At 42.7% G+C, this 15,417-nt stretch overlaps 1 protein-coding gene across 4 annotated transcripts in view; it reads right to left on the reverse strand.

Annotated features, from left to right (window-relative positions):
• The window catches only part of cyth1a (cytohesin 1a), a 37,059-nt gene that overhangs the window by 10,743 nt on the left and 10,899 nt on the right, over positions 1-15,417 (reverse strand). For 2 of the 4 annotated variants that reach the window (XM_075454874.1, XM_075454872.1), the window contains exons 2-3: positions 2,659-2,741; positions 744-808 (exon numbers count right to left, since the gene is read on the reverse strand). In XM_075454874.1, the coding sequence (XP_075310989.1) occupies positions 744-808; positions 2,659-2,741 (148 nt within the window). Of the gene's footprint in view, positions 1-743; positions 809-2,658; positions 2,742-8,570; positions 8,820-13,823; positions 14,071-15,417 lie in introns of those variants that run through there. The other 2 variants (XM_075454873.1, XM_075454875.1) reach the window with 2 other exon arrangements.

Consider the following 15,417-nt stretch of genomic DNA (forward strand, 5'->3'; position numbering starts at 1 on the left):
AAAATATGTTAAAAAATGGATTCCAAAACTGGCCTTAAATCTAATATAAACATGAAAGGACGTTGATCAAGTGAGATGCTAAACAGTTGAGATGTATGTAGGAATGTTTAATTTCTCAGGGCTTGAATAATTCAGGGGTCAAAGAGCACCCCTAGAGTCTGCCATTGCCATGGTTACATTCCCAGTTGATAAGACGTCACAAGCACTTCCCACAGACACCCGCGCACAAGCATTCCATTGGTTTTTATCTGCCAAGTCCAGCAATCATCTGGCAAGTGATAATACAAACAACCACTTGCTGTATTCAATAAATGGATCACATGAAAATCCGATCACAAGCAGGTACTTGGACCTTTAATGGGCGTTCAGATGCAAGTGAAAGAGTGTTTCTGGACATTGCAGTAGAGGATAGGATCCCTTTGCACTTGAGTAGGCCAAACCAAACCCAAGCTCTCCCTCTCCTGAGACCATCTATTGTCTGGCTCTGCCAGTACACCCACTGCATTATTCAATGAGGCCTCCCATCATCAGGGTGTGCCTGATGAAAGATTTAAACTGCCTTAAAAGCAAAACCAATTTGGGCAGGGTACTTGGTGTGATGGAAGGCTCAGTTTGGCCATCAAACATGAATAATTGACAGCTACATTTTGCTAAGTTAATAGCAGGGAAACAAAGAGCCAACTTAGGCAAAACAGAGGGGGAAATGTGTGAGCAGGGAAGGGAAATCTGTCCGGTTTTGTTACCTCTCCTCAGTGGAACCCAGGTTCTCAATCTCAGTGGTCACTTCTGCTATCTCATCCTTCAGCCGCTGCAAAGAAAACCAGTATGTGTGTTAAAATGTTATAAGAATGACCAGAAAATGCGTGAATCATCTGTCCACAGAGGGTGCAGCCACAGCCAACAACGAGCAAACTATTCACATGAGGAAAAAAAGAGGGAGAGGTTGAATCACCTGTTTGTTTGTAAGCCAGGTGGCTAGTTTAATACGCAGAGCTAACAGTTCAACAAAGAAAGAAACCATTTCTGGTTTCAAACAGTGCTGCACATTCAGCACTACCCAGTTCCTTTTAACTTAAAAAAAAATGACAATGACTCATGTTGTTAGCATGTGTACTCTCCCCAACAGTCCTCTCAATCTGAATTTCACTTGGAAGAGCCCATTAGGGGAATAACCACGATACAAATGGCATAAGACAGCGTGTAAGTGGATTATATTTTGTGTGGCATTATAGTGATTAAAGGCCTTCAAGCCAGATTTAGTCGATAAAGCCAGGCCTGATGGTGCCAGTCTGGTGCAGTAAGGGTATTGGGAATGAAAGGAGATGAGGAAAATGACATAATCTTGATGAAAGTGTGAAATAAAAAGCGAGAAGCATCAGAAAATTCTTATATATAGAATTTAAAATTTAGGCTGCTGTCCAGTGATAATCTATAGTACTTAAGTACCCCTTTTCTTACCCTGATACAGTGTCTGTGTATCATTTCTTGTGCACAATACTAACTTACTATAGACAAAACCACAAAGAAAACATCCATCTTTTCAAGGGCTGTGCAATCACAACACATTCCTCAGATGCTTGCCTCCACAAACAAAGACTGTGCTCATAAAGAAAAGAGGGGGGGGGGCTTGACATGCAGCCCCAGGAGAGGAGGGTGTGGGAGTCACAGAGGAGAAGAGGGGTCAGTATGCAGACCACTGTGGAGGTGAGGAGTGGAAGATATGGGCATTAGTGGTGGTCAGAGGGGGGGGGGGGCAGCAAAGGTGTCCCAGGCTCATAACAAAGTGATGGATCGCACCACGAGAGTCCATCAGGGCCAGCGGAAGTCGAGTCATGCACAGTCTGTGCCCTGTGTGAGTTACTGACTTACTACTGCCGGTTACTGAGTGACAGATCTAAACTGAGCAGCTACCTAGAATAATCAGCTGCGTTCTGGGATAAAGTCAACAGTCAAAAGAGAAAAAAAAATATCTCCATGGATTATGGACAGGAATCACATAAACCCCTTTCAGAAAATTGAGCAGCTCTGATTTGAATCCAGGGCTTTGCTTAGACAGTGAAGGGGATGTTCCACTGGCTGCTTTCATGCATGCAATCACAGGGGCCTCGTCATGTTCTGTATGAAGAGTCTTCTGCTTGTCTCATTTTTACAGTCGCGAATATTCAAAACTTCATTTAAATCAAACACCTGAAAAAGATCAACTTGTATCTACAAATATAGGTCTCAGACTTTTGGCACGGCACACTTTGAGAATATAAAAGGCAAAACAATGAGCAGAAATTATTTGTAGAGGAAGTGAGCACTTGATGGGAAATACCTCACATTCCACTCGGAGTGCAATGTTGAAAAATCTCCTTGGAAAGGAAGAATTGAGGCACAAACAAAGCCACAAAGTCTCATGCTGAGACAAACTGAAAAGATTTTTTTTTGTAACTGTGATAGAACGCCTTTTTAGAGCCAAGCAATATAGCTAATATTCTATTCATTAGAGTTTATATTCCAAAGTAAAAGCAACATTAAATGTGTTTTCACAATCAAATACAATCATATTTCTAATATTATTACACGTTTGCTTTTTGTACCCCTTCTACCATTTGTTGCTTTTCAGATCTGTGCAATTATAGTTACATAAAACCACATATTCTCCTCCAGAATTACCTGAATGTCCTCCAGCAGCTCTTGCTTGCGCCGGCGGATATTCTCCAGCTCCTGCTGCTCCTCTGGAGTGAGGTCGTCTGGCACTGGAGAGAGATAAAAGAAAAGATGAAGAGATAGCACCTTTACTCTTGTCTGTGCACATCTATTCTTGCAGCATGTCCCAAAGGGGGTTGCAGTGCACTGAAATCTGATTATACTTTATAATATTACTTAAAGTGTAATTGCATGCTCATGACAAAGGATGTGGACAACGCCACAACAGTACAAAAGAGGTTACAGCAAGAAAGAGTAGAGAAGGGTTATCTAGTAAAGAATTATTCCAACACATCTTCACAAACATTTTAAACACAAAGGCACGCAGGACACCCGCGGAAACTTTGACCCAAGTCTGCCGCAGCCAGGTGCAACCAAAACTTTTAAGTGACTAAATTAAAACGCTCAGATCAGCCAAGACTCTCTTCAGAGCCTGAGCAGCACAAAACGTGACAGATCTCGACGACGTGCTGTCCGTGTTCCTGTCACTCACACAATAGGTAGTTATAATTAGCTCAATCTGTGCCAACCACTGAGGAGTGAGCAATGTGTCCCGGTTGAAAGATAATGTGCTAGCACAGGCCCTTCCTGCTCTAAAAGCACAGGGGGGGAGGTGGGGGGGGGGGGGGGGGGGGGCATCAGCAGAATCTGCTATGGCAATGCAACGATAATTTTGAAAAATGTATTCTGCTAATATTTCAGTTCAGATTTTTTTTAAGCAGGTTTAGTCATTGGCTGGACTGCATCTGACACCAATCATTCAGATGTAGTGCATCAAAGTGTTTCTTGGGAAACACTTTGAATTAATGGAATTACAGAACTTATCATGTGAAGCATTTTCTTTAATTACCCAAGTGGCCAAGCGTAGGCTTCGTCCTGTGACCTCTGCTCCTTTCTTCTTTACCACAACGGCTGAGCTTAAAGGTTAAAAGGGCTTGAACAGAAGGTTAACTCTGTGGAACGCCAGAAACTATTAACGAGGTATGAGTTAAAGAGTGGAGGAAGCTGAGAACAGAGAAATCTTCAACACCAGAGCTCCACAAATTACTATGATAAAAGACATCTCAGCTCTCGTTTCCTCTGTTGGTCTCCATCTTTTAAATAGAAACTTATATTTGGTATTTACCCCATGTCGTCTGAACATAACTGCAGAGTAGTCGCAAACACTCACACCTGCAGTTATCCAGTGCTATCAAACTTTTCCCATTCTGTGTATTCTGCATAATAGATGTCAATTACTTTATTAACACAGGGCATATGGGCTTCAACATCTTGAAGCAAATACCCATGCCATTCTATGGAATGTCTGTTAATATTCAATGCTGGGATAATAGACAATGGAGGCAAAAGCAGGAGCCTTACGGCAGCTCGTTGAGAAGCGCCAGAACAAAGCAATGTTGTCTTCCTATCTTGCTTTCAGACAGCTGGGGGAACACAGCAGTCCACTCGAGGTTGACCTTTAACACATCGTACCTCACCGCCAACTGCATCCCTTGTGAACCAGCAGCATCCAAATGTTCAAAGTATCCATGGAAACCATGGCTGGATCTACAAAAACCTTCTTGCTCAAGTGGGAGAGTTGACAGGATGGTGCTGAGCAAAGACAGACACCAAAATACATACGCGTGCAATTTTTTTTTTTAAATATTTGTTCCCTTCAGGGCATTTCATCAGGGAAGACATGAATGTTTTGGAATAATACACCACAACATGCACACAGAGAAAGCGCTGAAAGCCCAAATCATTCTGATCTCCTGGACAAGTGAATTCAGAGCGCGTCCCTGTGACGAACAGTGCAAACAAGAGAAACAGGGAGGATGAGCTTAAGACAGGAAGTCAATTCCTCTTTCTGGAAACATAATATAAATTTGGGTGGTTACAAACACTGAGGGGAGCCCCACCACCCAACGCAGGACAGCAGGGACCAACACAAAACAACCACAGCATTCCTGGCTTAAAGGAGGACCACAAAGTGCAGGGACTGAGTGAAGGGACGAGCTGCATAAAGCACTATAATTTATCTCCAAGGAGGAGATAGAGAAGAACTGAGCAAAGTGGTCATTTAAGGATGGAATCTGTTCATTTGCCATCTGTTCATTCAAGAGCACAAACAAGGAGCTTGTGCAAACTCAGTTGGACAGATGGAAAAAAAGCACCAAGATCTTGCAATTAAAGGCCTAGGTTTCGACTTAAATGCCACCCTGCATCCCCGCACATCATCCGACACGATCAGAATTAGTCAAGAAGCTGGCCCTCCTTGCTCCAACCAAAATATTCAAGACCAGATCAGGGGAGGGGAAGACCCCACCCACAAATGTGCCAGAGGTGGGCACAGAGTGGGTGTCACTTTCAAAAGAAGAGCAGAGGAGGGGGGAGCCCATCCACTTACACAAATGCTGAGAAACGTCTCCTCTCTGTTTTACAGTGTTGCTCGACTCATTCTGCAAAACCTTGCCAATGGAAAGTGGCTGTCATCAGAAAAAGACAGGAAATGAAAGAAGAAAGAAGAAAGGTAAACGAGGCAGTTACAGGTTGATTAGGAGTATCCGTTTTTAGAAAAGCCACAAGACAAATTTTCTGATGCAAGATTATTAATTATTTTTTTTAATGTTTATTTAAGGGAAATTATGGAGTTTTCTGTTCCGTTCTCAATTCTGATTTCATGTGACTCTCAGATGCCTGAGATGGAGAATAGAGTGAGCCTACGTGAAGTGATTCCCACAAGCTGAAAGAGAAACAGCGGATTGCCCCATCTTCAGGGACTGACACCGGGGAATTACATAGACATGCACATGAAGGCGTGCATGAGCGTAGCCATGCACATAGACCAGGTTACAGTCACATTCGCTCATGTAATCCTTGTGTGGCGCCCATACACTGATGCTGGCACACTGCGTTTCCCCACTGTTCTTGACACTGACATGAATCAGCAACTTGTTTTTTGTTTCACATCTAACCATCAACACCCACTGTGTCCAAACTCTAACGTTCACTGAGAATCTCTACTACAACAAAGGTCACTGGACCTATTTGTTTTCAATTAACAAGCTTATTAAACCAAAATACAAACAAAAACAAAGTAATAGATTTAATGAAATAAAATAAACAGGCACTTTAGATAGGCTTTGCTGACAAAGTCCAGTTTTTATTAGGTCTGTATGAATTGGACTAATCTGAAATTTAATGAACTGGATTTGATTGTGTTTGGATTACAAAGAATTGGACTGTAACTGGCTTGAATTCAACTGTATCTTAGAAGTGCCTCGAGATGACATTTGTTGTGATTTGGCGTTATATAAATAAAACTGAATGGAATTGAACTCAATTGAAACTTTAATAAAAGATTGACAAATATAACAAAAACTTTGCGAAGAAAAAAATAAAATCTGATCTGATAAAACATTGGCACAAGCATTCATTTGCTAAACCGGGGAAAGTATAATCCAAGTTGTGTCCTGGCCTCCATCACACACGTCCTCTACTAAATTCAGATTTATGACTCAAACAATCAATACTTTCCCTTTGAGAGTAATGAAGGTGCCTTCTTCAGCACTGCAGCACTCTGCCTGCTTTAGACTGCTTTCTACACTGAAATTGCAGTACTTTTACTGCGCTTTTGAACTTTTTAACTCACCCAAATACCCCTCCATTTGAGCCGTGAGTCCCTTTTGTCAAACAACTGTATACATGTCCTTATGTTTCGCCTCTGTGAGGATCTGAGGAGCTTCTACAAGGACAAAGCTGTTTTTAGTGAAGGCTGGATCAGCAGAGAGCACCAGGGAGGGGACATCAAGGGAGATAGCAATTAAAGTTCCCTCTCCCACAGCGGCAGAACCCACAAATACACATACTGATTGCCATCCTGGCATAAAAGGCAGACATCTCATTTCCACCTAGATCACTGAAGAATTCTCCTTGGAAAATAAGGAAATTAGAATTCTCTGTGCTTGTAGGATTTAACAGCCCCTCCTCCCTGCAGATGTGACCCAAATTAGGAAGCACCTCTCAGCACTCAATAACTCAAGAATATTATATATATCTAGTGATAGAGATAGATAGATATGCATACATGCACTAAGACTAGATGATTTCTAGCAGACACAAACATCAGAAACTTAGCTGAAAAAAGACAGTTTGTTCCACCATAAACATCTATGGCTGTGTATCTTGAAGGGTTAAAGGACTGAAGATGCATGAATAATTTTTGTTTTGATGGTTCACAGCAGCAGATGGAGATATGAGTGAATATGTTTGCATCGCAACACTGCCTAAAATCTGCTGAGGGAGCGAATATGCAGAGACACAAATCTACTCTGATTACGTTTGCTTCAAGTACACACAGTGATGGAAGCAAATAAATGACAATGGAAGAAACAATTGCCCCACTGTAATCATTTGTTTTGCGTCTTAAATTTTTTCTTAATATATTTCTAAGGAAACACCTCTGCCTGACCCCCAGTGCACTATCCATTGAGCTTGATTACCCTCCTCCTCTTCCTACTTTATCATGTTTCTTGACTCTTCCTCCCGTCTCCCTTTTCTATCCATTTTAATTCCCACTTGAGCCAAAATTATCATTAAAAAAAGGTAACTGAAAACATCACTTCATCAAGCTTTTGAAGCAGTTAATCAAGCCTTCTCTGCGCCTTTAAGGCAGTTGATGCAGATTTCTCTATAGTGGCACTAATAGTTTCTTTAAAACTTGCTAAAAGGCACCCTCCATCTCCAAGGTCCCTGGAGGCTCCAATCAATCGACCCCCTTGCCAGAACCAATAACTAGCCCAACAGTAAGAAGAGGCAGTCTACTTCATGATTAGGTTTAATGCATTCAGCGCAAAACATGCAGAATTAATCAATACTGTTTGCTGTGATGGACGAAAGAAAAAAAAAAAAAAGCTTTCTGCTCCTTCTAGCTTTTAGCTGCTTTAACAGCAAACATATTACTTGAAATATGAACTATAACTACTGATCTCTGATCTAAGATTGAATCTCATTACTAAAACAAATCCCAAGGGTGCTCTCTAACATACAGACTACATACAAACACACACACATGCACACACATACACAAATATAAAACTCTTGTACCACAAATCATAGAACAAAGCAGAGCTAAGGAATTCCAGCCATTGATGTGGTCACCCAGAGGAACTTGTCCATCTATGACCTCCCGATTCACTACACCACAAACATATTAAAAAAAAAAACATCCATCGCCATTCTCAAAAGGAGCACCAGTTATGGATCAAACTTCTAAGGAGCATCCAACCTGTGGGCAGGAGAAGGTGAAGGGGGTCTGAGGGAGGAGAAGGAGCCTTGTGTTTAGCCAGGGAGGCGTGGGAAGGCGAATGGCAGGGGAACACAGAGACAGTGGGAAGAGTGGTGGGATGATCACAGCTCTCCCTTTGTGTCTGCAAGCAGCATCGTTCCTCCACAAGGCCCAAACACAGAGGCTGAGGTCTACGGCATGCTCGGTTTTAACTTTGCTGAGTCCTTGCTTCCTGAAGCTATGATAAGTTATCATCCCATTTATCCATAATGTATCCTTATGATGATAAACTCCTACCTTACTTCTACATGCGGGCTTAGTCGCTGGGACAACTTATGCACTTATTGCTAACATGCACGATCATATGAAGTCAGACAAAATGCATCTGCGCCACCACATCCCCATTGATGACACACTGCTACACCAATACCCAAGTCATTGAAGCTTCATTCCCTGGACTTCACAAGGGTGCAACATGCATCATCTCCAGCATAATTCATTTAACACGGTCTAATACAATGAAAGCATACCAAGGTTGGGGGGGTCTCAGAGTACACAAACAGTGTTTTGGGGGAGTAAATGAACCAAACAAATAAAATTCAGTGCAAACCTGAATAAGAAACTCTCCAGTCACTTTCTTTCTTTCCACAGAGCTCCTCTTCTTCTTTTCACTCCACCTTGATGTCTAAAAAAACATAGACCCAGCTGTCCCCTCTTCTCTTAGGTCCCATCGCTCATTGTAAGCCAGTCAGACATCCACATTTCAAGCAGCAGAGGGAAGGAGCCTGCTCCCCAGCCGGGAAGAGACACTGTTGAATTTTCCTCAGCTGCACAGCTATCAGCCTGCTCGCAGCACACTGACACTGACACAATCCATTTGAGAAGGAGCCTTACTCACTTCCTCACTCCCTCCTCTCCCTCCCTCCCTCTACACGCTCTGAGCTGTCACAACCATTAACATGGAGGCTCCACCCAGCGGTCATTCCTTTCTCTGCTGCCTCCTCTCTAACAAGAACACACATCACCAAGGCTAAACAGTATGGGACAACCATACAGGCAGATGTAGCTATAACATCATAGCTTTTCTTTGTGCCAGTGATTACATACATTGCACTGAGGCTACACAAGCAGCATGTTTTCAAACTGTGTTCAGATTTTATTTCTTTGTGGCAGAGTTGCACTTACTGATTTATATCACAGCTCATGAATGATATGATACGGTGGCGATCATTTATATCCTCAAACCATTAAAACCATTGATTACACCAGCAAACATTTACTGATGCTGTGGCCGACCCACAGTTGGGAAATATTTCAAGATAAAATGTTAAACCAAATGGCCAACACTACTCTTCCACTCATCGAGCAAGTCATAAATTCAAGTGTGAGCTGTTGTTATGAGTCAGCGATTCAAGCTCGTCTTAAACTCTCCTGACCAGTCATGTGGCCGGTCATACTGACACGATCACCTCCAAAACTTTAGTTTCTGTGCTGGAGACAATTCTGTGTTTTTATTATGGCAAGTGTGTGAGTGTAATCCTGAGGATATTGATACTCATTAAGAGACAGTTCCCAGCTTTCCTCCTTGTAAGTCTGTGTTTTTGGAGCATGACTGTACACTTGTGCCGGGTGTGTCTGCTGCACAGAGCAGACGTAAGAGCTCGCCTCATGTCTGAGTGGAGTCAGATGAGTCAACGTGGAGCCCTCTGCTGTGCTGGCTAGACTCTGCCACCCTAGAGTTACAGAGCTTCCTCCACCTGGTGTCAGCATGGGATCCAGGCATTAGAGAAGTTATAGCCAGCTCTAATGTCAAACACTACTTTATCCGGCATTATGTGGGATATTTATGTGGTAATAGCAACTGTCTCGAGATGGTCTGAAAAAGTCATCGGAATAATAAAGACGCTCACCTGCATATATTTTCCATTAAAAGAGAAAGAGGTTCCGTTTTCCATACAAACAACTGTCTGAAGAGATAATAATGAATTCAGATGTCGAGTGAAGTGTTAAAAACAACATATACAATTCGTATGTGCTGTGTATTTAAAAAAGAAAATGCAGTTCAAGATCAAACATGCTTACAAAGATTCTTTTTCTTAGGAAAACACAGAACAAAGTGCGAGCCTAAATATCAGGATCAAAAAGTAACTATGTATAAAGCCCCTGTTCATTACACAGTGTGCTTCCCTGGCCTTTTTTAGCTTGTGACCCCTCATCAAAGGGTTTAAAAGACACATTCAGGGTTTGGGGACATATGTATTTAAAAGCATAAACAAAATTTTTGAGGTTGTTTAAGTTGGATACTTTTTTTCAGCAATGACCTGAGGTAAAAGAAGGCAGCATTTCATAAATAAGCTACAATAAAGACTTAAAAAGAATTGCCACAAAAGAAAGCTTCTTCAACAGAAATGAGGCCGTGCCTCCTCCGACGTCATATCCCAACGCGGTTTAGAGTCAGCGCAGGAATGTCAGGACCAGAGGATGTGGGTGGGTGGGAACTGTTCTGGTGAATGTATAGTTAGGCCTGCCACTGTACAGCTCCAGTCTAAAGCAAACACACAGATGGCTCAACAGCACAAACATCCTGCAGAGGCATACACACACACACACACACACACACTTACCTGAACAATACATCATTAGAAACACAAAGGGGCAGCTTTCTTTATTAATCTGCTTTCTGTGTTTTTGGTAATAATTGTTTTGATGGGCCGCAGTCTAAGGCTTCACTATGTTTTCCCTCAGAAGCGGAAGTGCCGTTTCTTCCCACAGTGCATGCCTTTGTCTTCTGATGCCGTTAGCCTTGATTCTTATCGGGGCTGTCCTATTGTCAACATCCTCTCTTCCCAATTGACCACACGTCCTAAACACATGATGGGAAAGCTGAGAGAGCTACACAACCTTTGCGTATTCAACTTCCATAAAAATGTAGTTGCAGTCCTTTCGGCATCTTTATTTTTGTCTCACTTTTTGTGTGTGTAGGATGTCACTTCCTTTCAAGCATACCGTCGAACTCTTGGCTTCCTGTTTGTGAGCTGCTCTCTTCGATAAGTGGAGGAGTGAAAGCTTAGGTTTGACCTACTAAAGCTCAGAGAAAGGCAATAAAATAGCCATTCTTTCTTCTTCCTGAGGTGAAAGAATGGATATTTTACACAGAATCCCTGCATCCATCTTCCACTGCATGTTCGAAACAATGCACCAACACCAGGGGCTGCAAAACCCCTCAAGCAAAGCAGCAATGCACCTCAGCATTGCTCAACTGTTTGTCATGCTGACAAAGTCTCCATGGTGCAAGCAATTTCTCAACGCCTTATTTGTCACTAAAAGAAACAATAGACTCAAATACAGACTATAACTATCATTTGCTAAAAAAAATAATAATTAAATCAGTGCGAGAGATCACATCTGCAAAAACAACAAAAAAAAAACAACAAGCTTTTCCCAAGTAAGAAAGAGCATAATGTTGAAGAAAAGAGCCATGGCTGAAAAGTTATGAACAAATAATGCTGAACTGCCTCAGCGAGCAGTACTTGAGTCTTTATAAAGCCTGATCTGCTCCACAGCCATTTTACTCATAACCCCGACAACTCCTTTCAAATGCTTTTTCTTTGGAGTTGCTCCCAGCTGCCGTTTAAAATTTCTAACACCTTATCAACAAAAGATCACGGGGTGTTTGGTCTCGTATGCGGAAAAGAACGAGAGGCATGTCTTTACCTGCTGATGACAAACCTGAAAGTCAAGACACATAAATGCTTTGAGAGATGAGTAAAGTAATCAGCTGTATGCAAAAAAAAAAAAAAAAGGTGCAGGACCAGAAGACAAAGACAGAGGTGAAAGTGACAGATTTTCATTCCTGGAGGAAGAAAAACCGAAGCTCAGATGTATGTGTGTAGATTCAAAACCTTTCCGACTATGAAAAACAGATACATGCAAACTTAACACCAGTTAAATGCTTCAGACCAGGAACATGCACTTCAGGACCTCTCACAGATCTGCACGTTGACATTAATGCAGTGGCACGAAGAGCTCGGCCGGTAAATTCTACCGTTGTTGCTCTGACACTGATACATGCCACTAAATTCATACTTCAGTCAGCTTTAGACCCGATTCAGCTGCATAACTACAAATAACAATCACGTGGGGGCCCAGTTTAAGAAATAACTTTCCAGACTTCTTACCTCTTGACATAAACACCAAATAATTAGACCAATTTTGAACTGTTATTAAAAAATAAAAAATAACTGGGGAAAATGTGTTGGTCGTCTCGTCACCAAGGTTTCGTGAAAGGTGTCACACATGTGAGAGGGTAAAAAAGATTTCAGGATGCGTTTGAACCGGGATGGGACTATGAAACACTGCAAGGAATAACCCGACAACGTCCTGTACCTAATGCCAGTTTTGGGTGTGAGCTCCCAGCATCTTTAAGATCAGACATTTTCCAGGTTGATATCACATCATTTGAACAAGCATAAGGCTTTCCTGACACATAACTTGAGATTTTTACATATGTTGTGCTCTCAGCGAGTGCTTCCAGGTGACTTAAATACTCTCATGTCACAGCGGTCGGCTACGCCTCTGCCCTGAATATGTATTACTGAGCTGTTAGGCACCAAACTTACAACAATACCCCACTGCTCTGTACTACAAGTCCAATTCCCATTACATCACTAACTGCACTGAGTGAATGATGGTCTGACAGGAGAGAAAGGCCGCAACTGATGCAGAAAGAAGGCTACAATATGATTATGGGGGAGATGATGACGATTATCAAACTGCCAAGGCATCAGTGCCAGGCAGGGTGCACCGTACAACTGGGCCCATTAGAGCTTTCAGCACCACTCATTAGGGAACCATTAGTGACAACTACTTTGACTTCCCAGACCACCCACCTCTAAGTGGCAGAGACAAATTAACTCAAAAAAGGAATCGACTTGCTCCTGAGTCTCGCTGCCTGCGAAAACAAGGCAGCAGTGTGCCAGCCAGGCCGAGCCACGACCGCTGAGGGAAGAGATGTTCAGCAGAACAAAGGAGTGAAGGCAGCCAGACCACCGTTATCCAACATGATTAACAGTGACGCAAGTCAAGGGTGCTAATTAATGCTGCCAGGCCCAGCAACACAGGCCTTCTGTTTCACACCAAAGGCTGCACGCTCATTTTTACTCTGCAATAACACTCTCAGCTATCATCCAAAGTAAGAGAACTACAACCAGCATGCAGCACAGTTGTGGCATTAGAGTTGTGGAATGAGCTTCTGGGGGTAACATTGCCATCTTTTCAACAGGAGGGACACTGAAAGTCGAACTGCAATTATGCTGACACTGTGGGTGTCTGTCTGCTGTCACACCTGTTGCTCAGTATCCAGTGAAAGAAATGACAGTGAAGACCTTCACTGAGGTTCAGGCTGTTCAACATAGCGCTAAAACAGAATCCCAAAAGTATAAAGCTACAATTCTGTAGCTTTATATCTATAATATTTTATAATTCTGTAAAAAATATGCGCTCAAATCTGATCATGTCACTGGAAAAAGGGCGGGCAGGCATGAATCGGACCACCTAACTGTACATTGACAACACAAGAAATCCAGCTACATTATGTTCTTCAACCTCCTTTTTTAGCATGTGCTCTGAAACTGGGCAAACAGAGCAATGAACACGGGCCAAGTTGACCCAAGACATAACGTGGTCGCAGTAACACTGGCAGAGTGATGCACTGTAAACAAGGCCAGAAGCAGCAGTCTGAATATTTGGAGGTTTAAGTCTACAAAGTCAACAGCAACTTAACCGTGTTTCCCCAACAACTCATAGGGCCCGGCAGCCGTCGGATCGATGCGGGTCGAAGTAAGACGGTTTCTCCTTCACTCACCCACTCCGTCTTCGGATTTCAACACCATGCTGACTGCGTCTCAACCGTTCTCAAATAAAGTTTCTGGAGGTTTCCACGAGCCGAAACTTTGTCGTTTACTGCCGTGCGATGAATGTACTGGGCTTTAGGGTTTTCACGTCAAAGTTTGCGAAGTCTACAGCGATACAACCGCCTCGGCAGAGGAAGCGCGTTTCTACTGACAAGCTCAAGGGAGTGGTGTGAAAATCCTGGACGGACTTTAACCAGCCTTCCCTCGGATTGAGCTACTGTCAAGTCAAACAAGATGGAAACAACGTGCTTCCGGCTACGCCTTTCACACTAAAGGGCGCGTTTCAGCGCGACACTCCAGCTGACTTGTTGAAACTGGTTTTAATGAAATAATGGCTCAGCACATCTTAGTTTGAGGGTCGGATGCTACTCCGGCGTTTTCACAGGGACCCTAAATAAAAAAATGCAGAGCTGGTTCCGAGACTGAGGACTTTGTGTCGCTCAAAGCAACATTAACGTGGAATGTGGATGAGGAAACAGTCACAGCAACAGAAAAAAAATGAAATAATGACATGACATGCTTTCCTTTAGAGATTAGAACTTTTCACATAGTCTGCTTCAAAGCGGGTCAGATGCCCCTTTATGCACGTCGCGTCTTGTGTGAAAGTACAGAGGTGGAATGGTGGGGTTCAAGTCAATCCACCACTGGTGTGCCTGTGTGCGTAAGTGTCAACAAGCTGATTTCATGCCCCAGTTTGCCATCTTTGCATGCACGCTGATGCAGCACTGAGCCACCTCTGTTTGGACTGTGTGTACCAAAGGAGAACAACAGCATAAATAAGAATGTCTTTCTTTTCTTTTCTTTTTTTTGCATCTAAAAGGTGCAACCGCTGAGTGAAAACAGATATAGAACGCAGGACATTGGAAACGGGACATGTTGGCTTTCGGTGTACACACATGCAGTGTTGACAGCCAGCACCTCAAAGTTAGCAGAAATAGTCCCCCCGCGAGAAAACCAATGGTAGATTCATGTGGATTGCATGGAAACAATAAAAGGGCAGATAGCACCGGAGCTTTTTGATGAAGAGCTGGAAGGCAGGCTTGATTATGAATCAGCCCTCACCTAAAGTCATGAGGTTTGGGTAGTGAGAAAAATAATGATGAAAAAAAAAAAAAAAAAAGATCATGGAATCCAAACAGATCAAATTGTCTGGTCTCAGACAAGAACAGCACAGCAAGGTTGTTACATTGAAAGGTTTGTGGGTGGAGTTTCAGATGGGAAAATGACTAAATTGCATTCACTTTGTTCTCCCACCACCGCTTACTCACAGACTGCAGAGCAGTGGGGCTGTTTACTGAAACATGGAAGTCTAGTCATTCTAACACCGTCATATTTGACCTGACCTGTCCTTTATTTTACCCAGGTTTGTGCACGTTAGAATTTGCAGCTTTATAGTAGCCCAGCTACACTGAGTACTGAGGTAACAGATAAACCTCTCTCAGACCTGCATTTCTGTCAGTTTAATGTAGAATCTGTGTCTTTTTCTATACTTTTCAAAACTAAATACTCCAATCTATCTCTTTGGAATATTGTAGTCTATTCACG

Source organism: Odontesthes bonariensis, chromosome 21 (assembly GCF_027942865.1).
Source record: "Odontesthes bonariensis isolate fOdoBon6 chromosome 21, fOdoBon6.hap1, whole genome shotgun sequence".
Classification (NCBI taxonomy): domain Eukaryota; kingdom Metazoa; phylum Chordata; class Actinopteri; order Atheriniformes; family Atherinopsidae; genus Odontesthes; species Odontesthes bonariensis.